Source organism: Leptidea sinapis, chromosome 19, assembly GCF_905404315.1.
Source record: "Leptidea sinapis chromosome 19, ilLepSina1.1, whole genome shotgun sequence".
NCBI classification, from domain to species: Eukaryota; Metazoa; Arthropoda; class Insecta; order Lepidoptera; family Pieridae; genus Leptidea; species Leptidea sinapis.
Genome location: NC_066283.1, coordinates 3,762,304 through 3,788,564, shown reverse-complemented (window position 1 = coordinate 3,788,564; position 26,261 = coordinate 3,762,304). Strand labels below are relative to the sequence as shown.

The following is a 26,261-nucleotide window of genomic DNA, read 5'->3' as shown; positions in this document are numbered from 1 at the left end:
AACCCGTGTGGTTTTCTGATGCTAGCTTTAAGTATTTTCTTTTGTAAACTTTAATATAAATACATAAATAAAAAAAAACAGGAGTAAAAAACTTTTATTCAGTTAGGCTTAAACTAAGCGCTTTTGAATTGTCACTATAAATATTTTTTTAAATTACTGAATCTACTATTTTTTCGGAAAAAGTAGAGCTCATGAGAAGTATATAATGGCTGTAATATACATAACAAATAAGTTTGTAAGTAAGTGTTAGTGAAAAACGTTATAAATATGAAATATTTTATAAAAAGTAATAAAGAATAAACTGTATAAACAAAAAAAAGGGTGTGTGTATTTATGTATGTATGTACGAAGCAAAAATCCTTAAAATTATTAATTCCTCATACTAGAAAGACCAATATTGTAAAATTCTTGCAACGATGGCTTGGACAATTAATTATTAAATAACGAACGGCTGTACGGGCTTGAACCCTTTGCCTATCCTAATAAAGGACGAGGAAACCAAAAAAAAAACGAATGTCGCAAACTTCTGAAAATTTTAGGAACCAACTTACTTTTGTGTTACAGAGATGCGCATCACAAATTTCACTCTCATATTTTTTTCATAATGCGCCTAGAGAAGTATAATATCGTAAATATTCTCCTATCTTTATATCCCCCGTCAGCACTAACTATCGTCAAAATTCATTCATCGTACGTCTCAGCAATAACTTCAACAAATTATCAAAACAATTAGATATTGACTTATTCCGTAGCAGCTCTGATTCCATTAAGCTTCAATTAGGAAATGAGTTCTTTGGTCAATTTGGTGGTCGAGCTGATAATATCTAATTAGATAGTTAATACATTAGTGTTAAGCATTTGATTCGTATACGTAACTCTCACTTTGTTTTTGTTTTATATTTTACATAGCTACTCGTGAGAATCTGTAAATGGCTTTCTGTTATTTTATCATGTGACTGTGTAAAGTATTCAGCTGTGGATTCTCCAACAATATAAATAAATTCAAAAATCCTATAATGGATGCATCAACCTTTTTGAACTGGACCCAAAAGCGCTTTTTTGCTTTCGTCTCGAACTGCAGAAAGTATGTCACCTGAACTTAATTTAAATTTAATTTTAGGCGCACAAGTAATGGAGTTTTGCCCTCACGGAACCCGCGCCGAATGCGTGCGCTCCTTTAAGTCGCAGGACGGGGACCTAAAGGACAAACATACACAGTACACCTGTAAGAAGCTGCACTTCAAGAAGATCATACAGGGGCATACAGACGAGTCGCTCGGAGACTGTTCCTTCCTGAACACCTGTTTCCATATGGATAGTTGCAAGTAAATATCTATTAGTGTAAAGTAGATCCTGTAGATGAAGCCCACAACCTGAGAGTTGAACAAAGCAAACAGAATTTTATAACGAGGCGGTACTCGAACGGTTAGCTCAGTTGGTTAGAGCACCGGCACGGAACGCCGGAGGTCGTGGGTTCGAATCCCGCGTCGTTCGTAAAATTTTGTTTTTCAAATTTTATTTGTAAATTGCTATTCTTGTACGAGCGGTTTATTTGATTAATTGAATTGTATTTTTTTTTATGAAAATAAAGGACGACACGAGCAGGTTGTTCAGCTGATGGAAATTTGTTACGCCCTGCTCATTACAATTACAATGCAAGCATTTATATGATGAATATGGATGTTTGTTTCCAAGTCATGGATGTTTGAATGTATTTATGCATGTTTAAGTAAGAATATTGTATTAAATATATCAATGTCTTGTAACCCATAACACAGGCTATATATGCTTAACTTGGGGCAAGATAATTTGTGTAAAAAGTGTGTCAATATTATATTATTGCAATGCAATGCCGCTCAAGATTATTGAAAGAACCCAAAAATTCTGAGCGGCACTACAACTGCGCTCGTCACATTGAGATATAAGATGTCAAGTCTCATTTGTCCAGTTATTTCACTAGCTACGGCGCCCTTCAGACCGAAACACAGTAATGCTTACACATTACTGCTTCACGGCAGAAATAGGCGCCTTGAGGTACCCATAATCTAGCCGGCATAGGCAAAGGAGCCTCTCACTGGTAATACTGTATACAGTTTCTTATTTTTAATTGATATCCGTCACTACTGGGATTAAACACACAAATTTAATTTGTACCAAAATTCATAGGCGATGCGAGACTCGAAACCACGCCTCTCGGGTTCCGTCCGAGCGCTCTTTCCAACTAAGCCATCCGTTCGAGTGACGCATGGATTATAAATTTTGGTATGTCTTGTTCAACTTTCTTGTTGAGGCTCCATCTATTTATTAATTTATTTTGGTTACAAATTTAATTTGTATTATTAATCCCAGAAGTGAGGTGTGATACCACTTTAAAAATAACAAGTTATTTCACATTTATATATATACTTTTTAAAGTATTAAAACATGTGTACTTTGTAGCTGTATTTTAACATTAATTAGATTTTGTCATAAATGTAAAATCTTTATGTTCTATTCTATTCATTATTTTGTGGCAAGGACACCACAGCTGAGCCAAAGTCAGGGTGAGGTAGGCTACGAATTAGTGAGTAAAGGTACGGTGTTGAAGAGCATCCCAGTTTTAATGGTAATGATCTTTGTATAATACAACTGTTTTGTTTTTTTATTTTAAATCTGAAACAAATACACAAGCTGTTAGTAAAATTAGAAAACGACTTAAAAAAACACAGACATTTGTACATCCTACTACTACTATTATAAATGTGAAAGTTTGTATGTCTGGATGTATGTTTGAACTTCTTTAACGCAAAATCTACTGAATAGATTTTGATGAAACTTTACAATAATATAGCTTACACACGAGAATAACAAATAGGCTATAATTTATAAAACTATAGTGTGAATTATACAAAATATGAAAGAAGTGTGATTGTTACTAATTAATACAACTAGCGCCATCTCTTATCAACTAGCAAGCAAAAGATCAATACAATTTATATGACAAAACAACGTTTGACGGGTCAGCTAGTAATACAATAAATAAATACTTATGTTTGTATTAAGAATGTTACTTAAAACTTAATCTTATTTTTCCTAATATATTTACATAAAATATTTACAAATGGAGTAAACACCAGGGAAAGGAGATACTTAAAGGAAGTAGGGCGGGGAATTTCAGGAGGTATAAAATTGTATAGAGAAGAATGTATTAAAGGACAACTAACGGCCGTTCCCAATATTCAGTCTATATAAAAATCGTATCTATCGTTGACTTTTCTGTCCCAATAAATTTATCGACGGTAACTCACCTTATCCGTACACGCTGTCTGTCAATGGGACGACATATAGCTTACCAGTGATACAAGTTTGTATGGAAATTGCAATTCACGCGTCCAAATATGAGGCGATAAGAATGACTTATCGGGTATATTGGGACAGTATCTGTAGATAGTATATTGGGAACGGCCCTAATATATGGTCCACATTTCCCTCATCTACGCCACATTCACACTGAGAGTCCCCCCTGAGTTGCACCTGAATGTATGACCCGGCCAAGGTCACGAATCCACGTGTATTGCATGTGTATGTGTATATAATATGAATATGAACCTATACCTTTACTCTTATGCCTATGAAATGTGTGTTTCTATGTATGTATCATTTGTATTGTGTGTGAGAATTATATAATTAGAAATAATAATTAAGTGATTCTATTTCTTCATTATTTGGAACCAGAAAAACTGTCTATTCATTCATAAATAACAAACACACACACACACACACACTTTACATTCACTAAAAGCCACCGCCTGCAACTTTATAAGGCGCAAATTCGGCCTCACATGGAGTACTGTTCTCACCTCTGGGCGGGTGCTCCCCAGTACCAGCTTCTTCCATTTGACCGCATACAACGAAGAGCGGCTCGAATCATCGACGATCAAGTCATCTCCGATCGGCTTGATTCTCTAGCATTGCGTAGAGATGTGGGTTCTCTCTGCATCTTCTAGCGCCTTTACCACGGGGAGTGCTCAGAGGAGCTGTTCGGGTTGATTCTAGCGGCCGAATTCCACCACCGGACATTACGTACAAAGTACCACCCGCATCACGTAGACTTCTGGCATTCCACAACCGCGCGTTTTGTCCGAAATTTCTTGCCTCGCACAGCCACTTTGTGAAATCAACTACCGGCAGCGGTCTTCCCGAACAGATACGAATTAGGGACCTTCAAGAAAAAAGCATACCTTAAAGGCCGGCAACGCATTTCTTGACACACCTGTTGTTGCGGATGTCCATGGGCGGTTGCCTCACCTCTCCCCATCCCGATCCCTTGAGCCTCTTGCCCGTTTGCCCCCCTCTCATATAAAAAAAAACACACACATACATACACATTTAATTTCTATTTATTATTTCATTGGTCATTATCATTTGTCATGGAATCACTCACCCCGAAGATACAGTTTTAACTAGTTTCGGGGTCAGAGGGCCACCCTCTTTAATATCACTGCAAAACCGTTTTCCAATGTTATTATTAATACAATTAACGATAGAAAGGTGTTAATAATTAGTATTATAATTATAATTAATAAATAATGTATATTTAGAAAAATTAAGTTACTTGCAGTGAGTGTAAGAAAAAGATGAAATAAACTATTATTATTATTTATCCATTAATAATAATTTACTGAAATAAAATGATATTATTATGTTCCAGATATGTACATTATGAAGTGGATAACACGGACCCAAACTTAACGAACAAGACCGCACTTGAATCCACTGCTAAACTGGGACAAAATGGTAAGAGAAAAAATATATATGACTAGCGGACCCAGCAAATGTTGTATTGCCATATAAAGTAATAAGAAAAAGGTCAATAATTAAAATAATTGGGGTATAAAAAATTGATGACGACCGATTCTCAGACCTACCAAATATTATCAAATCGTACACAAAAAGGAAACTTCAATCATTATTTTATTCCATTGCCATCTTGCATATTATTCTGTTCCATCCACAGTCACACACATCTACCAACTATAGTTGGCTAAAATTAAGTATATGTTTTACCTCCTGAGAAAGTTAGAAAGCTATAAAAATTCTAAGAAGTTATTCATTTTGAACTATTCTTTTTATTTGATTTCTGAACAACTGGGGACACAACAAAGGAAAAACAAAATACTTGTTTTTATTTCATTCCCAGCATTTTCATATTTATTCACCTTTTAAACCTTCTCTGGACATCCACAAATAATTCAATACCATAATTAGTCAAATCGGTCCAGTCGTTTTCGAGTTTTAGCGAGACTAACGAACAGTAATTCATTTTTATATATATATAGATAGTAGTTAGGACATGGTCGCTAACTATGGGCCATATGAGGAAGCTGATTTTTGCTCAGCGGATGAAGTTGCGTAGATGAAGGACCTCAGAATGGTCTGAAACTAATCGGTACCCACACCGATAAACCGTGAGTAAACCCGTGTTAGTAAAAATAGGAGTATGTAGTTGATGATCATTTTGAATCTCCAGTATAACAAGAGAAAATTGACGACCTATATAGCCTAGTGATTAGCGATCCTACCTACTAAGCTAGAGGTCCAGGGTTCGAATTCCGGTGGGTGGTGCATTTATATGATGAATATGGATGTTTATATGAATTTATGTATGTATTTATGTATGTTTAAGTAAGTATATTGTATTAAATATATTGTTGTCTTGCAACCCATAACACAGGATATATATGCCTAATTTGGGGCAAGATAATTTGTGTAAGTTTGTTTCAATATTGTTATTATTAAAATAGCTTTAAAATTTCCTGATATTTGTTTCCAATTTTTTTTTTATTTTTGATCGCTGATGATGATGTTGGTTTCAGGGTCAGTGGTGGTGATGAAGCCGGATGGAGTGCTAACATTGACTCCTCCACAATGGATACAATGTGATCTCAGATATCTCGATATGACGTTCTTAGGTAATTATAAACATATTAATCAACTTTGAAACTTATACATTTAGTAGGAGATCAGATATTATTAATTTTATTTGGGGGTATTATTAAATACAGCGCTGAGTTTTTTATTGTTTTAAATAAACTAGCAAGAAATTAAATAAATATCGCCTACTCCTCATTAAATTCTATATAACTTGTGGCTTTGATGTGGGGTGAGTCGTTCCTTTCTCCAAAATATGGTAAAGGACATGTTGGCTGGTTTATGTGCAATGTGTGTGAATGTGCACTGCTCTAGGATTCAGGATAACCTTTTGTAACATATTGAATTAGAATCATTTGAATATTTTTGTTGATTGTATTATTATTTTGTAAAAGTATATAGCCGTAACTGTTGATTTAAAAGAGTGACAATGAGTTTCTCGTCACTTCTTTTGAAAATTTATACTTAGTTGCATTTTTTGTCATAAATTAATAAATTTATTTTAATTTGGAGGGTAGTTTCAGATTTAAAATTATTTTTCTTTCTTTAAGGTAAGTTTGCAGTTATAATGGCAGATCCCCCATGGGACATACACATGGAGCTACCATACGGGACAATGTCTGATGACGAGATGAGGTGTCTAGGAGTTCCTCAGTTGCAAGACAGCGGCCTGATATTCCTCTGGGTGACAGGCAGGTAATAGATATCAGGTGTTACCATTCAGGTTATTGTCGACGGTTATTGTTCGAATTTAAAGCCCGTGAACGCTGGAGTGCCCCAAGGCTGTGTGCTATCTTCTACACTGTTTCTTCTGCATATCAATGATATGTTGGACACCTCCAACATACATTGCTATGCAGACGACAGCACTGGTGATGCCGTATACACGGGCCATGCTCTCTTTCGGGAAATCGTTGACCAGTGTCAGAAATAATAAATCTACACTAATTAAAAATGAAGAGGTTTTTTTTTTGTTTGAACGTGTTAATAGGTAAAGGAATAGTGTAGGCTTATACAAGAACAGTGTGGTTTTAAAATTGATTTTTCTGAAGTAAGTCGATATAAAAAACGCACATGAACTTTTTTCTTGAATCTTTCCTCAATTATGCTGGCGCGTAATGGTTAGTGACTCTTAAATACAATGTTCTACGAAAATATTTATATTTAGTACATTTTAAAATTTTACAAGTACAATTTAAAGGCAATTTATTTAATGATAATAAGTAACGAGACGAATAGGACGTTCAGCTGATGGTTATTGATATTCAGTGCCGCTCAGGATTCTTGGAAAACCCAAACATTCTGAGAGGTACTACAATTGCGTCCGTCTCCTTGAGACATAAGATGTTAAGTCTCATTTGCCCAGTAATTTCACTAGCTACGGCACCCTTCAGACCGAAACACAATAATGCTTGCACATTCTGCTTCACGGCAGAAATAGGCGCCGTTGTGGTACCCATAATCTAGCTGGCATCCTGTGCAACTGAGCCTACCACTGGTAAATTGAGCTTGATAATGGTGTTGGACAGAGCGATGGAACTAGGGCGGGAGTGCCTTAAGCTGTGGGGGTACGAGCGAGTGGACGAGCTTATCTGGGTGAAGACTAATCAGCTTCAGAGGATCATCCGAACTGGTCGCACCGGACACTGGCTGAACCACGGCAAGGAGCACTGTCTTGTGAGTTATGTAAAGCATAAGTTCTTTATTTTCCAGAAACATTCACAAGTAAAGTTGTTACAAATTTAAGAGTAGGCACATGTTTCGTCTTGTTAGACATTTTTGGAATAGGAGGACAAACGAGCGTACGGGTCACCTGGTGTTAAGTGATCACCGCCGCTCACATTCTCTTGCAACACCAGAGGAATCACAAGAGCCTTGCCGGCCTTTAAGGAAGGTATACGCGCTTTTTTTGAAGGTACCCATGTCGTATCGTCCCGGAATCACCGCACAAGGAAGCCCATTTCACAGCTTTGTAGTACGTGGAAGAAAGCTCCTTGAAAACCGCACTGTGGAGGACAGCCACACATCCAGATGGTGAGGATGATATCCTAACTTGTGGCGTGTCGTGCGAAGGTGGAATTCGGCGGCAGGAATCAGGTTAAACAGCTCTTCGGAACACTCCCCGTGATAAATGCGGTAGAAGACACACAACGAAGCGACGTCTCTACGCAAACGCCAAGTGATCCAGCCGTTCACAGAGCACTGGCTCCCCGACAATTCCAGCTGCTCTGCGTTGCATGCGGTCAAATGGATCGAGCTGATACTGGAGTGCGCCAGACCAGAGATATAGCAATACTCCATGTCTGGCCGGACCTGCGCTTTGTAGAGCGCTAGAATGTGGGCTGGCTTGAAGTATTGCCGTGCTCTATTGATGACGCTCAGCTTCTTCGAAGCCAATTGGGCTTTGCCCTCCAGATGGCCACGGAATTGGCAATCGCTCGAGATTTCGAGATCCAGTATTCCGATACTAGGCGAGGCTTTAAGGGAAGTGTTGTCGAAGAGTGGTGATACGACAAATGGGGTTTATTTAGTGGTAAACGCGCAAACTTGAGTCTTCTGGGGGTTAAATTGGACAAGGTTCAATTTACCCTATTCCGCGACCTTCTCGGGAGAGGACTCGATTGAAGACACAAGTTTCTCTCGGCACTGGTCGTCGTTTTCCCGAAAGAGACCAGCATGGCCCGTGTATACGGTATCACCAGTGCTGTCGTCTGCATAGCAATGCATGTTGGAGGTGTCCAACATATCACTGATATGCAGCAGAAACAGCGTGGGAGATAGCACACAGCCTTGGGGCACTCCAGCGTTCACGGGCTTGGAATTCGAGCAAAAACCGTCGACAACGACTTGTATGCTGCGCCCAGTGAGGAAGCTGGAGGTCCACTTGCATAAACTCTCGAGAAGCCCAAATGATGGAAGTTTCGAGAGGAGCGCCATACACGATCAAAGGCCTTCGCTATATCCAGGCTAACTGCCACCGCCCATCTATGTGTTAGGTATACCAGAAGATCGCCAGTCGACCGACCATGGCGAAAGCCGGTCGTTGATCAACTGGTGACCCTCTAGGTATACCAAAAGCTGGCTGCAAATTATGCTCTCCATGATATTGGTGAGCAGGGAGGTAATAGCAATAGGCCTGTAGTTTGCCGGATCCGAACTGTCTCCTTTTTTTTTGGATCGGATGGACAAGGGCTGACTTCCATGAGTCACGGACTACGCCTTTGGGATAAGAGTGCCGGAATAAACGCGTTAGCACCGGCGTCAACTCAGGGGCACACTTTCTAAGCACGATTGGAGAAATGCCATCCGGCCCGCTCGACTTCCTGACGTCCAACGAAAATAGAGCTCGCCTAACAGTTTTCTGTCTGAACTGTACTTCAGGCATAGAGCTCTGACACCGCGGGATGGTCGGCGGTGTTTTACCGTTGTCGTCAAGAGTCGAGTTGGAGGCGAAAAGAGCGCAAAGGAGATCGGCTTTCTCTTTTGCCGTATGGGCCAGGGTGTCATTCCTCATGTGCAATGGCGGCATGGACGGCTGGTTGAAGTTACCAAGAGCAGCTTTCGACAACGACCAGAACTTGCGTGTTCCGGTCGGGTAACTGGAAAGCTGCTCGCTGATTTTGACGACGTGCTTCGATTTCGTACGGGCGATTTGCCGCTTAAAAAATCTGGAGGCACGGTTATATTTCCTCTTAAGAACTTTGCAGTTCGGATCCTTTGTGCCCAGCGCCGCAACCCAAGTTCAATACGCCTGTTTTTTGCAGTCAGGTGCTGCTTTAACTGACGCATCGAACCACCATCATGTGATCTGCCACCGGTCGGTACTACAGAGCTTGGTATAAAAATATCCATGCCCTGCAGTATCACATCGGCTACTGCAACGGCGCAGGCATTAGGATCATCCGAAGGGAAACAAACCCTGCCCCAAGGGTAGGACGCATCCTATCCTAATCTGCTGACTTTTAGTGCCAAACGCGACGGGTCGCTGGTGGTCTGCGTCTGGTTGGCGTCGGATGGGCACTACACTCCTGACCAGGCAATGGTTGGACGTTCCGAGAGGGGCGTCACTATCGGCACTATGGGACCTGTAAACACATACATAGATGCGGATGCGGTCCTCTAAATCTACGCGGAGCCAGAGAGTAGACAGGTCCCTCAAAATTGCCGAGAGGGCGACAGCAGATATCCTCCCTAACGTACACACATACCCCGGCCATACCATGAGGCAAAAAATTGTGCTCAATTTTGTACCCGGGGTACGTTACATATGACGTTTCGCTAGGTGGAGATATCTGCGCCTCCGTAAGGAAACACAAGGCTTGCTGCGCCGTCTCAAGGTGGTGGTGGACGGCGTTTAAGTTGGAGTGAATTCCCCGGATGTTACAAAAGTCCGCATTAAGCGTGGAGCAGGGTGCCGTGGTGTTGCTGCCCTGTTTGTCCTATGACATACGCGGTACTGTGCCCTCCCCAGAATACGAGGGGCAGCCCGAGCGCGAATGCTCGGGGAGGGATTCTCCGGCTCTACTCGGCTCTACCCGGCTCGTTTTAATACCGCTATCATATTTTGTTGCACATACATAGACATACAAATATTTTAGTGGTTTCGTTTTATAGTATTATAACCTAACACAATCAATAATTATTGCTACATTTAATTTGACCAACACACGGAATATTTAAAACAAATGGACCAATCGAGTATGTGACCAGTGTTTACCAGTTTACCAGCTCCTTTGCACAGGATGCCGGCTAGATTATGGGTACCACAACGGCGCCTATTTCTGCCGTGAAGCAATAATGTGTAAGCATTACTGTGTTTCGGTCTGAAGGGCGCCGTAGCTAGTGAAATTACTGGGCAAATGAGACTTAATATCTTGTCTCAAGGTGACAGGCGCAGTTGTAGTGCCGCTCAGAATTTTTGGGGGTTTCAAGAATCCTAAGCGGCACTGCATTGTAATCGGCAGGGCGTATCAATTACCATCAGCTGAACGTCCTGCTCGTCTTGTCCCTTATTTTCATAAAAAAAAAAAAACTATACAGAATCGTTTAAGACTTTAGTGTGACCAGGCAATTATTATGTAGTAACTTAATTTGACGACCCATAGAGCCCAGTTTTTAGTGAGCCTGCCTACTGAGTCTAGCTCAGGTTCCGGATTGGAATCCCGGTAGGTGCAAACATTAATATGATGAATATGGATGTTTTTTTCCGAGTCATGGATGTTTATATGTATGTTTAAGTAAGTATATAGTGTTAAATATATGTAATTTTCTTATTCCCATAGTACAAGCTATGCCTAGTTTGGGGCAAGATAATTCGTGTAGATGTGTGTCAATAGTAAAAAAAAAAAACTTTACACTATTATTCGTAAAATGATGAAGCATACAAATTAATCCTATTAATATTATACATGTGAAAGTTTGTATGTCTGGATGTATGTTTGCACTCCTTTGACGCAATAACTACTCAATGGATTTTGATGAAACTTTACAATAATATTGCTTACACACCAGAATAACACATAGGCTATTATTTATAAAACTATCGCGTGAATTATACTTTATATGGCAAAACAACGTTTGCCGGGTCAGCTAGCATTACATATTACTTTACATACAAACATATTATTTTGAGATTGGGAATGAACTTCTTGTCACTTCGACACATCAGTGCCCAAATGATTAGTGTGCGAAATATAGACAGAAATACCTGAGATTCCGAGGAGAGATGGTCTGCAGGTGGGGGCCCCCGCTAATCCTTTATGAACTCCTGGTGCTAAAGTGGGTGTTACAGTCCTCTCGGTGTTTGTAGAAAAAATTTATGAGTTGCTTTACACAGAGAACTTTATGTGATGCGATTAGGTCGTTGATAAAGTATTAAAATATTATATGCCTATTGCGTGCAAAACTGTGCAGACAGACCGGTGACAATTTTGCTATCAACCGGCACAGGAGACAACTGGATTAGCCACTCAGATACCAATGCGTCTGTTGTCTATGGCTCTCATGTTTTTTTTTTAGGGATCGTCTGCACTATAATTTGCCATAACAAAGATAATATAAAATTGCGGCGAATCCACCCAACTTTTCCGAAATAGTGGTAAATTGTATGACATTGTCATACGTAAGTGTAATATTTGGGAAGTAAATGAATAAATGACGTTTGAATTTGTTACATAACATAGGCTATATTATTTTTCTGTTTTGTTTGTAGTAAGAGATTGATTTGTGTCATATTATGTCCGTTTAATAAATAAATTTTTATCTTAGGTTGGTATGAAGGGCAACCCAGACAATTTGAATAGGGGTTTGGATTGTGACGTCATTGTGGCTGAGGTTAGGGCAACTTCACATAAACCGGACGAAATATATGGTATTATAGGTAAGACATTTATTGTATCTAAAAGACTTGGAAGTAAAAATCTTGATTTAATCGGCACCTCTTTTATGGCTTTTATTACTATTCCTCTATGAACATATAATATATTTTTCACTCGAACGGTTGGCTCAGTTGGAATGAGCTCGCACCGAACGCGATAGGTCGCGGGTTCGAGTCCCGCATCATTCATAAAATTTTGTTTTTAGTTTTATTTGTGTAGTATCACTTTAAAACATAACAAATAACATATGTGATGGCATATTACAGAACGGCTCAGCCCGGGAACAAGAAAGATAGAATTATTTGGTCGACCACACAACGTACAACCGAACTGGTGAGTTTTTATACTATTTAATATTTCTACAGTCCTTTTTCTTATATCTATCTAATTATATCGATCATAGAAACAATATTCCGAATGCGGTAATACGAGCGCGCTGTGGTTTGAAAGAGGATGTTGTGACAAGAACTGAAAAAGGAATGCTGAAATGGTTTGGACACGTGGAGCGAATGAGTGAAGAAAGAATGACGCATCAAATATATAAGGCAAGTGTGTGTGGGCAAGTCAAATTTAAATTCATAAACACTTTATTCATGTAGGTCACGGAAATGACACTTATGAATGTCAAAAAAAATATTGTTTCTTATTGAATTTACCGCTACTTCGTAAAGGGTTGAGCTAATGAGAAGATGTAGCAAGAAACTCATTGCCACTCTTTTAAGTCAAGATTTACATTTTAGTTGTTTTACAAATCATTTTAATTACAATATATGCAAAGTGACGCAACAAAAATACTCAAATGTCAAAAACTGAAAGGCTTACATGAGTAAGTCAAAAAAAGAAAAAAAAAAAGTAAATTAATACTTATAAACACAAGAGTTATTGAGTATAGTAGATGCATCAATCCACACATACCCTAAATAAATAGAGGCATTATGTGAGCATTTAGTCGGTCGCGGAGACCTCGTAGAACATTCGTCGACCAAATTGGGGACGTTTTGAGAAAAGGAGTGGTCCGAAGCACCCGCAACCGGTGAGCATGTATGAAAAGAGTAATGAATGTAGAGGAAGCGCGTGAGGTCTGTAAGGATAGAAGCAAATGGCATTCTATTGTCTCTGCCTACCCCGACGGGAACATGGCGTGAGTGTGTATGTATGTATGTAGAGACAATATACAAGCGTATATCCAAACAAAACATACGAAAGACAAGAACATCTGTAATAATTATAGAACATAAGTAGAAATGCATTTTTTTCTGTATTTTTAATGTCACCTCTAACACTACCACTACGAAAACAAATGGCGCAAGAAACTCTCCCAGCATTCTTTTTGTTGCGCTCTTTTTAATAAAATATACAAAGTAATAACCAAGGTAAGCCACGGTCGATCGGTTGGCTCAGTTGGGAGAGCAGTCGCACGGAACGCGAGAAATCGTGGGTTCGAATCCCTCATCGTTCATAAAATTTTGTTTTCAAATTTTATTTGTGTATTGTTTAGTTAAGAGTAAGTAGTAGTTAAGTATGTAGGTACACATAATTAAATGTTTTTTAACCGCCCTAATTTGCCAACGAGCTGGCAAAAAGTGTGAACCCTTTTTTAATGACAGTAAGGGCCGAGACGATCTGGACGTTCAGCTGATGCTAGTTGATACGCCCTACCCATTAAGTACAATGCAGTGCCGCTCAGGATTCTTGAATTATCCAAAAATTCTGAGAGGCACTACAACCCTTGAGACATAAGATGTTAAGTCTCATTTGCCCAGTAATTTCACTAGCTACGGCGCCCTTCAGACCGAAACACAATAATGCTTATATATTACTGCTTCACGGCAGAATTACCGCCGTTGGGATACCCACAAACTGCTGGCTAGATTGTGTGCAAAGGAGCCTCCCACTGGTATACCCCTACAACTCTACGCCCTGATAAGTTAAAGTTTCATTGTAAATCAATATCTCGTTTATATGGTTATGTTTTAATAAAAGATCCATTACATGTAACGCTCCGGAGATTCCTCTGGTGTTGTAAGAGATCGACTGGTGTTAAAGACTTACACTTAACGTATGCATGAGGGGGTGTTGGTTCCAACACTCATGTACGGAAGTGAAAGTTGGGTATGGCAGAAGAAACATGAAAGCGGAATAAATGCAGTTGAGATGAGAGCGTTGAGAAGTATGATAGGAGTTAAACTGAGTGACAGGATAAGAAATAGTGAGATAAGGAAACGTTGTGGTCTGAAAGAAGATGTTGTGACAAAAATTGAGAAAGGTATGCTGAGATGGTGTGGACATGTCGAGAGAATGAATGAAGAAGAAAGTGTATAAGGCCAGTGTGAATGAAAGTGTTGGAAGGGGTAAACCTAGGCGGACGTTTCAAGATCAAATCAGGGACGTCTTGAAAAAAGGCCAGGTCAAGAGTACCCTGACCGGAGAGCATATATGAAAGGAATAATGAAAGTGGACGAAGCGAAACAAGTATGTAAGGATCGTAGCAAATGGAAAGAAGTAGTCTCTGCCTACCCCTACGGGAAAGAGGCGTGATTTTGTGTATGTATGTAAAGACTTACCACGACCCCTACGCTTATTAGTACTGTTCTTCCATAAAAAATGTTATATTTCCAGGATAACCTTGGGGAACCAAGTGGATGGGGTACGATTGGTGGACTCTGACTTAATAGCAGCATTTAAGAAGCGCTACCCGGATGGTAACTGCATGGCGCCACCACCACCAGATCCAGGGCTGCCCTAGTATATTATTTTATCCCAAAACGTGCCTGGTGATAACCCCTGCCTGCTTATGTGTATGTCAGTCATCTATAGATGACCTAAGGTGTGAGCAATACAGGCACATGGGACATTTCGTCTGAAATTCTTAGGAGGACGGGCGCAGTGCGACCACATTGAATCGTATCTCATAATGAGGTAGATTCGTGATGTGTTACAATTCATACGAGTTTACTGTATATGTTGTACGTCCATTGTAACGTCACTCCGACGAATGCGGTACGGTTAGCAAAAAAATATTTTGGACTTTTTTTGTTTATTGTATTTAAATTAACATAAATATGATTTGTACTTAATTAGTATCACTATTGTAATTAATTTCCATGATCTGACACTTGATACGACAGCTTGGGCAGTGGGATGTAAAAGAAAAACGAAACATTATTAAAGTTTCACTGCAAATTGTGCTTCCCATATTAATGTCAACACAAACTCAAGAAAGAAAATAATTTTATAGTTATTTATGCAACTGTTGTGTAATGAGAGGTATTAAAACACGAATGTGATTGTGTGTGAGTGAGTGTGATAATAGTATAACATGAGTGTTTTAATACCTAATTATCAACAGTTGCATACAAGACTTTATCTACACCAATAATATGAATCCTCTAAAAGATTCTGACACAGCTTACTGCTTACATTAAAACAGCCAGTTCTAATAGTAACCTAATATCATCAATTACTGATTATATACAAATAAATTAAGTATTAATGAAAAAAAATATTTATTTACCTACATTTTGTATAGTGTAATATTTATTAAAATTCACTTGAACATTGTTCTTTTGCACCGTTTAAAATATCCGGCGGTGTGCTGTCAAAACTTGAATCGCTCATTTTGTCAGGAAAAATGGCGGGGATTCGAATAACCTAGTTTTTTTTAACGGCGCGAGACGTTCTGGTAGTGTGGAACGCGCGTAAACGAAGAAGTTCTTTTTTTGAAATTCGCGAGCAAAAATAATGTGGCTGTCTGTTGGAAGTCATTGCGCATGAAGGGATCGAAAAAACATAGGGAGTGTTGTTATGAAATTCAGTACAACATTACAACACTCGTTTGGTTGATGTAATGGTTATTAGAACATTGGGTGTTTTAAGTTTGGCAATAAGCTAACTGTTTCAGAATCTTTAATAGAGGATTTAAAGCATGGGTGTAGATAAAAACACTAATATCATCTATTCAATACGACAAATATGCTGTCGGTACTGTGCGCTCTAGACGAACGAGGGGCGCCGTGCGGGGTAGTGGGTGCGGGCTATATTTAAAATATGTTAAGTACGGGGTTTACTACAGCTCTGTTTTTTCTGATGAATTCTTTAGGTGCACTGCTCAACGTTAAATTTTTGAACTACAGCAACTCTTACCACAATCGAGCACTATTAAAAGTACTGCTTTCGCTTGATGGGATGCGATGATGTCTTTATTTATATAATATTGTTTATTGTTGAAAAACTTTTTAAAGCTTTCGTTTCGTCGTAGTTTTTTTTGGAAATAATAAAAGTTAGTTCAGTTGAGTTGTTTATTCAAATTCAAATATTTTTATTCAAAATAGGATTCAAAATCACTTATTGAACGTCAAAAACTACCACCCATTCAAAAGAGACTGCCTCAGACCTGAGAAGAATGGGCGCAAGAAACTCAGCGGGCTTTTTTTTAAATATAAAAATATGGATTACAATGTGATATCGTACAATAAACATTTATAATTAAAGAGCCTGAGGGTGTTCGCTTTATTCCCAGTCCGTGGTGTCATTAAGAAAATCGAAAACTTTTCCCACACAAACGTTTTTTAACAATTCTTTTAAATTTCGTAACACATTTGTTTTGTACATTTTCTGGGATCATATTGTAGAAGCATATACATCGCTCAACAAAAGACTTACTAACTCGACCCAAACCAGTAGTAGGCATAACAAGTTTATGTTTATTCCTCGTGTTAACATTATGAATGTCACAGTTTCCAGAAAATTCAACGTGTATCAAATATGTATTGAGAAGCAACAGTCAAAATGTTTATTTCTTTAAATTTTTCTCTTAATGGTTCTTTAGGACCTAGGTTATAAATCGAGCGAATAGCCTATTCTGCAGCACAAAGATGGTATTTATATCGGCCGCACTGCCCCATAACAATATACCATAGGACATAATACTATGAAAATAACTAAAGTATACTAGTCGCGCCGTATCTGTCAGTTAAACGTCTAACTTTCTTAACCGCATATGCTGCAGAACTAAGCCTATTCGCCAATCCTTCGATATGGGGAAATGTTATAACTTTATGAGTACTTAAAACAAAATGTATTTTCATATTTGTTACCTCACATAAAGTCTAACACTTCTTGTCTTAAGCACACACCGTTAATATTTTAAGTATGTATTGTTTCACCCGCCTCACCCCGCACATATTTAAGGCGCAGTTCAGCTGCTTCGGACAAACTGTAATATATATTGTTTGTACATATTTAATTTGTATTCTATATCTAAGCGCTACTTTTTATTATAAATAAAACCAACCAATTAACTTGTGTTTCATTTATTTGCATAAAAACTTGTCATGTATGCTACAGTGGGTTTTTGAAGAATGGCATTTGTATACGTCGCCCGGTCGGTGAACCTGGTCTCGATGTGACGAAACCTTTAGATGGCGTTGTCTGTTCCTTTGAACTGAAAATATTTAAGTCAGTTACACTTGTAACAAAAATTTGTGAGCGATGACTCGAACCTGCGCCTCGCGCGTTCTGTCCGAGCGCTCTTACCAACTGAGACAACCGTTCGAGTGACGCATGGATCGTAAATCTTGGTATGACTTGTTCAACTCTCAGGCTGTAGCTCAATAATTGTAAATTAGGAAATTGATTGTCAATATATTTAATCCCAGAAGTGAGGTATATCAAGGGAAAAGGCCCAAAGATCTGCACGACGTTCAGTCCTGCGTTGCCCTCATCCAACCTACTCCGGCGATCTTGACCACATCATCGATCCATCTTATGGGGAGCTCTACCAGTACGTGGTCGCCATTCGAGTACTTTACTGCCCCAACGGCCATCTGTCCGTCAAACTATGTGCCCTGTCCACTGCCACTTCAGTTTCGCAAACAGTAATAGGCATAAAAATGATAATATTACAAACCCAAGATAATATCTGGACGGAAATCCTGGCAATATGCTTGGCCGTCGTGGGATAACTGCTGCGCCCTCGACGACTTTCGAAGGCACGTTACGCACACTTGGCTTGTCCTTTACAGAACTAAAAAAAATTGTTAATACAAATAATAATATTGACACACTCTTACACAAATTATCTTGCCTCAAACTAGGCATACCCTGTACTATGGGTGCAAGACAACGATATATTTAATACATAAAAACAAACATCCATGATTCGGAAACAGACATTCATATTCATCATATAAATGATTGCACCTACCGGGATTTGAACCCGTGACCTCAAGCTCAGTAGGCAGGGTCAATAACCACTGGGTTATAGGGTCGTCAAAATATAACACATACATAGCTTTCAAGTAGCATTTCATTGGATATTGCGCATTATAGAAAAAAAATGGGTGTTTATTTTTATTGTCGCACGGGAACCGCGTTATAATTTTCCGAGACTATGAAGTTAGTTGACAAATCTCCCTCTAATATAGTGTGAAGTGATCTAAGAACAGTGGTTCAACCAACCAACAAAAAGATGTTGAATCATTCATGATATTATAATAAATCTAGAAATGAAATGAAATTATTTATTACATGATTTTTATTAGCTTCTCCTGTATGTATGTTCCTTATTGTGTTTTGGAATACGGTGTGTCCAGATCTTAAATAAGTACTACAATGTGTCCTCTGTCCAGCTTATATGAAAAGCATGCAAAAACTTAACACTAATTTAGGTATAGGTAACTACCTATGACTTGACTTAACACTAGGTATAAAAAAATTAATAAGTACCAGATTTACGCATCTACCAATCAGAACGCTCGACGTCACCAACTGCCAACCTCATTGATGATAATATTATTATTATTACAATGTTAATACATTGCTAACTCACCAGACTTGTTCCGTATTGAGTGTTTCACGCCATCGTCGTTGGAACTGAAAATAAATTGTTTTCTTTTATTTTGTAAAATCTTTAATGAGTTAATTAAATCAAATCAAAAATGTAACTAGGTAGTTATGAATATCACGACACAAACCGAGTAAACGGATGATTTCTTATACTAACATGAGATTTCAGTTACTTCAGCAAAAGTAGTAAGAAACGATAATGATACAAATTAAAATTTTGGGCAATCTCCTTTGTAACCAATGAACGATGCGGGACTCCAACCTGCGACCTCTCGGGTTCCTCCGAGCGCTCTTACCTACTGAGCCAACCGTTCGCGGGTTCGAGTCCTGGATCGTTCATTGGTTACAAAGGAGATTGCCCAAAAATTTATGGACCACTGCCTAGACTTGCAAATTCAAAGTTCTTTTAGATGACACGTAAACACCCACTGATTACCCCCCAGTTATTATTTTTAAATCAAAACCCGGGTTTTGATGTTATTTGATAAAATGTAACATAACCTCAAAATCAAAGCAATTCGTATGACGACGTGACGTGAATGGCGAGATTATGGCAAAAATTAAGCTAATAATTACTATATTCATTTCATTTTAAAAAACTAGGCGGCAAATGGGCATTCTCCTTTAATTTGTATAACTAAGCCCAGAAGTGAGAGATATAACTTTTTGTTACGTTAATGATACCTTAATACTGTTGAGCATGTCGCCCTGTGTCGCCAGGGGGCGCTCGTCAGACCTCACGGAGGGCGCTGGTCGCGACGGAGCGGGTGCGTCCCGTCTGGCCCCCAGGGAAGCTGCGCCAATCGATCCGTCACGTGTTCCCGTTACTAATAGGATTACAAAACGTATCAGTAGTCGATCAAATGGACTGGCCACATGCTGGAGAGATAGCCAGGAAAAATGGAGCAAAATTGTCACTAATTGGTACCCAAGAGGTTCCACACGGAGCCAGAGTAGACCTCGAACAAGATGGGAGAATGAACTCAAACTCAAAGCGGGCCCGAACTGGAGAAGAGTGACCCACGACAGACTCCAATGGAAAGAGCTAGAGCAGGCCTTTGCCAAGCGGCACACTGAGTTAAGAGACATAGTCTAACTCAGAATTTAAGGCTTAATAGAATAGTCGATCCAAGCAGGAAGCTTTTTGTACAACTTCACAACGTATTACTTATTAAACCGACAGGCCAGTATCAACTCGAACCATTAAACGGGCAACACAGAGCTGCACTGTATTGATGTTGCCCGCAGATTGCTACTTGCTCCTGGTGTTTGCTCGAACTTGGCTGTAAAACCCAAACTTATCCTGTCACATCGCGCAGTACAGCTCGCCTGTACTATTATTGTATGTGTAGTTGACAGTAGTTTTTTTATGGAAGGAGGGAAACGAGGGTACCTGATGTTAAGTGATCACCGCCGCCCACATTCTCTTGTAACACCAGAGGAAACACAGCAGCATTGCCAGCCTTACACAATATGTCGTATCGTCCTGGAAACACCTCACAAGGAAGCTCATTTCACAGCTTGTTTGTGCGTGGAAGAAAGTTCCTTCTAAAATCGCCCTGTGGAGGAACGTCACACATCCAGATGATGGGGATGATATCCTAATTTGTGGCGTGTCGTGCGAAGTTGGAATTCGGCGGTAGGAGGAATCATTTGAAACAGCTTACTTACAGAAGTAGTATGTCGCCTTAGAACTAAACTGCGCCTTAGACCTTTTAGATCAGTCTAAAGATTGACGCTAAACAGAAAGACACGGATTTGTAATAGAACTTTTTTTTAAAACAAGTGTTCAACTTTTTTGTAATATTTACCATAGGAAGTGACAATAACATATTGCAACATCACATGGTCAATGTCATGAAACTGCATCAGTTCATAAAGGGGTTTTAACATGGCATAACCATTACCAGAATTTGACGAGTCAACATCACAACACCGATAGAGGTATTAAAACAAGAATGTGGGTATATCACATCATCACATGCGTGTTTAAATACCTAATTATCAACAGTTGCATACAAGACTTTATCTACACCCAGAATTGGAATACTCTCAAAGTTTCTGACACAGTTAGTCAGCTTACTGCTAACATTAAAACAGCCAGTCCTAGTAGTAACCTAATATCATTCATTACTGATTATATACAAATAAACTAAGTGTTATTGAAATAATTATTTATTTTAGTAGTAATTTACATTTCGCGCGGCGAGAATGCATGTATTTTGGGACCCACTGAAAGAAGTGGCGTAGGTACATCATGGAAAAATATTAAGAATCGTAGAACGAAACAAAACTAATAAAAAAACAAATCGTAAGTCTTAAAAAAGTGGGAGAAAAAAGATGTACATAAAACTAAAATAAAACCTAAAATTATTAATCAATATCTATTATTCAATCAACCATTATGTTTCTGCCTAATTACTGACTGCAAATAGATAATATTATTTTCTTGCTGCATATATTTATATGTGGATCGTTGGCCAGTCATTCTTTTTAAAAGCAGGTATTGAATCTTTAAATATAACAATCTTATTGAATCTTATTTTGAATTAGTGATTTGAGTAATAGATAGTTTGATGGTGTTGGAACATCCATACAAAAAAAAAACTGTCATGTCACAAAAATGTAGATGTCAATAATTGCGCAAAACATTCTGTTAGTGCAAGATAACTTATTTCTGTTTCCCATATCTTATCACCTCAATAATTTTTGTATATTGTAATTAACTTAAGTTTATAATTAATATAAACTTGTACATGTACGATGCTTCCTTAATTTTTAAATTAGTAAGTTAGCAAGCCAATACTGGCTTGAGCATAATGTAAACACATGAATATTACATAACCTAGAATCATATTGTAATCAAATGAGAGTAACAGTGACCCAGCTGATGCTAAGTAAAAAATCATTTATAGTTTTTTCTAATTAACTACTGTTTATTCACATTTTCTTGCTGTAAAAGCTTACCCATATTCATAATGGTCTGCTAACTTAAAGCATTGCTAATTCTCACTCTGTCTTCTTCTATTGACCTAAGTCAGAATTAGAAAAAACACTCCTTAGCGGCTCTTTAAACTAAGCGGACCATTATGAATAAGGGGGTTAGAGTCTAACATAATATGCGCTCTTCCATCAAGGCCTAATTACATAAATGCCATTTCCCTACTCATAAATATATATATATATATTAGAATATGCTAGAATATACATCACAGACACGTGGTTGAAATGAAATACATGAATATTGTTTTACACTTTAATAGCTACTGCTAAATCACATTTTAAACTAATTAACTAAAACACAATTGCAACAATAACCCAAATAAAATATTTATTTATAGAATATTTACATTTCATTGTTATTTAAGTTAACAATCAAATAAAGTAACAGAATATACAGCACCATCTTCAATTTTTATGTTTTACAAAAATCACCGCCACCCACAATCTCTTGCAACACCATACTCTTTAACCTTTCCAGATCGTCGCTATCCGCCGCAAAATGTTCGCCTTAGTCCGGCGCTCGCGCAGCATACTCCCCGTGCGTATTATTTTACGTGTAGTAATAAAATGTTTATAACTAGGGTGATTTGAGTGACTCACTGAAAGCTATTGGAACAAGCTATAAGACCATGTATAAATTATTCATATTGTGTTTTTATTTTATTTCACAAAGACTTTTCATTCAACAATAAGTTTAAAAATAGGTATATTTTAGAATAAATGTTGATTTACAATGTTAATTACTTATTTTATTTACTACCTTTTATGTTTTTGTAATAAACATTATATGTTCTTTATAAAATAAAACCAAAATCTCCACAAAGAACAATCTTCATGCAAAGTCTTGATAACGACCGCTCACTGCTCCGCCCGGGAAAAAGTGAACACAAAAATGCTATGTCCGTAAAGCTATGACATCGAATATTGGTGGACTTGAATCGTAACGGATTGAAATGTGTATCGGACTTCACTCATTCATAATTGCATAGGAAAATAAACCATCTTGTACACATAATAAGGGTGAAAACTGGGTGAGGTAAAAGAGTGCCTTGCGAACTTTGTGTGTTTGTAATTTCAAGTGGCTGTGGGCACCGTCCGATGTGGAAAGGTTAAAAGTTATTTATATAATATTCTTCATGATGCTTTCAATAGGGATTAGGGTTCTAATATTTTACCAATATTTATCCTCAAACATGGAGCTGTAAAAATGACAACTGTCCTAATCATAAATATTGAGAGTTCAATGAAAGGCCACATTATCTCATATGGGTCAATTTAAGTGTGAATAGACAATTTAAAAAAGATTTTAGAAGTTTAAGTATCAATAATAATAGTGAATCTTCATTTTGGATAAATAACCAATAACTTCAGGCATGGAACATTATCTTCTAAAATTTTACTAACACAACTTAAAAGTGGAGCAATTAAAAATATCATGCACTTTTCACCTTTTCACTCTTTTGATCTAATGTATCAACTGATTTTTCACCCTCAATTTTAGGTATACTCTGTTGAGCTAATCTTTTCTTAATGGTTGATGGCCCAGCGAATACAGCTTTGCTCTCTTTTGTTTCCGGGACAAATATTTCAAATGTCTTGAAGTATTTGAGTATGTTTACTGCGTCCTCTTCCTTCAATTTGTATTCAAATGCTACTTTGGCTGCAGTTACCTCTTGAGGGTTCATTTGGTGTGAAGAAATGTATTCAATTGCTTGTCTCAATGTTGTGCGTCCGTATGGCACTTTATCTGGTTCTTTCAAGCCAAAATCAAATTCTTCTACAGCCTTTGTATTCTGAGGTAAAGGGCGATTAATTCTCTGTTGTCTTACCTCCCTCGTAATATCATCTTCAGGCCTACCCTGTGAGGTTACATAAACATTTTTCAGTCGGTCGTCCAAACCTGGGTCTTTTCTTTCTAATATATCATCAATATTTTTGACAGTCTCTTCAACCCGCTGAATATCTTCTATTGTTGATGGATATCTTGGAGCTGGCTGTGGTTTTTCCTTGGATATCACCCGGTGCGCTCTGTTTTCGATATTGAACGATTTAAGCGGTCGTAGCGCTCTGGATAATAAGGCACCCATCTCAGGTGGCAATATTTTAGACAAATACCACGAGTTTTAAATTATTGTGAAATACTTCACATAATTACAAACAAAACTGATGTTTTCACATATTTGATATTGGAGAATTATTGCCTAATTTGAAGTGTAAGGTTATTCTCATTTCTCGTTGAGACACTAACAGTGACTGTCAAATGTCAAACTGATGAATTGCCAAACGCCAATATAAAAAATATTTAATTCTATTTTTGAAAATATGTAAATGAAACTGTCAAAACATAGGAGGGCGTGTGAGTATGAGTAATGACCAATCACACTCGTCAATCATCATCTCTAACTTCATAGAAAGTAACTTGCTTCAAAACTTCTATTTTACATTCTATAGCCCTGTTTCACAATATTTATATATTAGAGTTACGAATAGGCTATCTACTTTCTATCGAATATAGACATCATTTGAGTCTCACAATGTATTAATAGTGTTATGTAGCTAGATAAGCTCCATTTAAATTATAGGATGGATGAAGTAGCAAATATCATAGTTCTCAGCCAGGTAAAGATAGCAGACAGCCTGACAAGCACATTGACAAAATAATGTCAATTTATGTAATGGTAGGGGAGCCCAAGAGGCTAAATAGGGATTTAGAGCTTAGGATTAGAGCGTCGTGGGCAACTATTGGATTTTGGAGTTTAGATGCAATAAAAAAAAAACTTTATATTAAGAGCGTGTGCATGTTTTCAATAATGTAAAAAAAATACAAAGAAATACTCAACCGACTGATTATTTGGACTTGTCTAAAAGTTATGATTTATTCGAAAATCGTGACCATGAAATACTCAAGCTTGTCAGATAACAGATACAGATTATCTCAATCTGACAATAATTATGTGGAGGAATTCCCATAGTCTGAAATTTTTGGTTTGAAAATATGTGAGGACATTTCCTCAAACTGTAAATTTATGAAATGCAGTATGCATTTCTGCATATAATTAACTTGTTTATCTCAAACTGGTGCGCTCGATTTTTTACTAACAATCGATTTTTTACTAATCTGATCGGCTGCCTTAAGGCTTCGACCAGGTATACAGTCGAATAAATCCTAAAATCGCCACTTGGGCTCCTCTACTAAAATTTTTGGAAGAAGGTATTTTTATGTTATGACTATTGAACAATTAGGAAACTCGTTACATGAAAGTGCAAAACAAATATTCGATGATTAATTTTGTTGTAAAAAATGGTGGTAGAAGTCCTATTTAGAGATATACAAATAGAAATTTGTACAATATGAAATCAAAATTTGCATATTAAAATAGTTTTTTTTTATATTTTCATGTGATTCGGTGGATTTTGTAGGCTGATTAACAATGTTCACACCTCTCTTGTAATTGCAATAATTTAAAGAAAAGTTTTTGTTTTCTTTCTATTATTCTTTTCATTTAGGTCAAGAATATGACACTTATGAATGTCGAAAGTTATACTTTTGACCATTTACCACCAATTCGGAAACGGTTGAGCTTTAAGGTATTAAAATTAATGAATTTGAATTTGCTCCTAAAGAATTATTAAGAGAACAATTTAAACAAATTAATATGTTTATTGTCGACCCTCAATAAATTTATGATGAGAAGAAGAAACACCATAAACAGACAGAAAGTGCAAAAACCACAGGTTTTGCGAAATTCAAAAGCCTGTGAAACAGGTTACTATTTTTTTTTATATATATATTTATTAATAAAAAAAAAAATTACATTGCGGTTTCAAAGCAATAAAAACCACTGAGGTTTGTACAATTGCTAAATTAAGTCTACACCAACAGAGTTAAATTAATAAAAGAAAAAATAGTTCACAATCACTTAGCTATACATTATAATTATACAAATAAAAGTAAAAGTACTTGATACACTTAATAGTTAAGCACGATAAGTTGATCGGTGGTCAGTCAAGTCTTAAAAAGTATTTTTTTAAATTCTGTTTTAAAATTGTCTCATTCAACGAGTCGGTCAAGTCACGTGGCAGTTTATTAATCAGTCTAGGTACTATGTAAGCTGTTGTTCTTTC

At 37.6% G+C, this 26,261-nt stretch overlaps 4 protein-coding genes across 7 annotated transcripts in view; 1 reads left to right on the top strand and 3 right to left on the bottom strand.

Annotated features, from left to right (window-relative positions):
• The window catches only part of LOC126969899 (N6-adenosine-methyltransferase subunit METTL3), a 25,093-nt gene extending 7,506 nt beyond the window's left edge, over nucleotides 1–17,587 (top strand). For both annotated transcript variants that reach the window (XM_050815520.1, XM_050815518.1), the window contains exons 6-13: nucleotides 1,121–1,325; nucleotides 4,691–4,776; nucleotides 5,856–5,951; nucleotides 6,462–6,606; nucleotides 7,440–7,587; nucleotides 12,178–12,289; nucleotides 12,554–12,620; nucleotides 14,907–17,587. In XM_050815520.1, coding sequence (XP_050671477.1) covers nucleotides 1,121–1,325; nucleotides 4,691–4,776; nucleotides 5,856–5,951; nucleotides 6,462–6,606; nucleotides 7,440–7,587; nucleotides 12,178–12,289; nucleotides 12,554–12,620; nucleotides 14,907–15,033 — 986 coding nt within the window. In that variant the 3' untranslated portion in view covers nucleotides 15,034–17,587. The remainder of the gene's footprint in view (nucleotides 1–1,120; nucleotides 1,326–4,690; nucleotides 4,777–5,855; nucleotides 5,952–6,461; nucleotides 6,607–7,439; nucleotides 7,588–12,177; nucleotides 12,290–12,553; nucleotides 12,621–14,906) is intronic.
• On the bottom strand, nucleotides 7,713–24,399 carry LOC126969947 (protein NDUFAF4 homolog). 2 transcript variants are annotated; one of them, XR_007730498.1, is made up of 2 exons: nucleotides 22,575–24,399; nucleotides 7,713–7,746 (listed from the first exon to the last, which is right to left on the bottom strand). XR_007730498.1 is itself a non-coding variant. In XM_050815592.1 (1 exon), exon 1 carries the CDS (start codon nucleotides 24,221–24,223, stop codon nucleotides 23,570–23,572), a length of 654 nt encoding a protein of 217 aa, XP_050671549.1. In that variant the 5' UTR covers nucleotides 24,224–24,399; the 3' UTR covers nucleotides 22,376–23,569. The 2 variants fall into 2 exon arrangements, 1 of the variants encoding a protein (XP_050671549.1); XM_050815592.1 differs by lacking the exon at nucleotides 7,713–7,746 and having other exon boundaries at nucleotides 22,376–24,399.
• LOC126969885 (dual specificity protein phosphatase CDC14A-like) overlaps nucleotides 17,584–26,261 on the bottom strand; it is a 27,894-nt gene continuing 19,216 nt past the window's right edge. For both annotated transcript variants that reach the window (XM_050815481.1, XM_050815482.1), the window contains 4 exons: nucleotides 19,818–19,960; nucleotides 19,117–19,160; nucleotides 18,196–18,312; nucleotides 17,584–17,730 (listed from right to left, as the gene is read on the bottom strand). In XM_050815481.1, coding sequence (XP_050671438.1) covers nucleotides 17,628–17,730; nucleotides 18,196–18,312; nucleotides 19,117–19,160; nucleotides 19,818–19,960 — 407 coding nt within the window. In that variant the 3' untranslated portion in view covers nucleotides 17,584–17,627. The remainder of the gene's footprint in view (nucleotides 17,731–18,195; nucleotides 18,313–19,116; nucleotides 19,161–19,817; nucleotides 19,961–26,261) is intronic.
• Nucleotides 21,610–26,261, bottom strand: part of LOC126969903 (transcription factor AP-2-epsilon) — a 156,374-nt gene continuing 151,722 nt past the window's right edge. Inside the window, exon 11 of the transcript XR_007730493.1 lies at nucleotides 21,610–22,165. The gene's annotated coding sequence lies outside the window, so the exon portion shown is untranslated. The remainder of the gene's footprint in view (nucleotides 22,166–26,261) is intronic.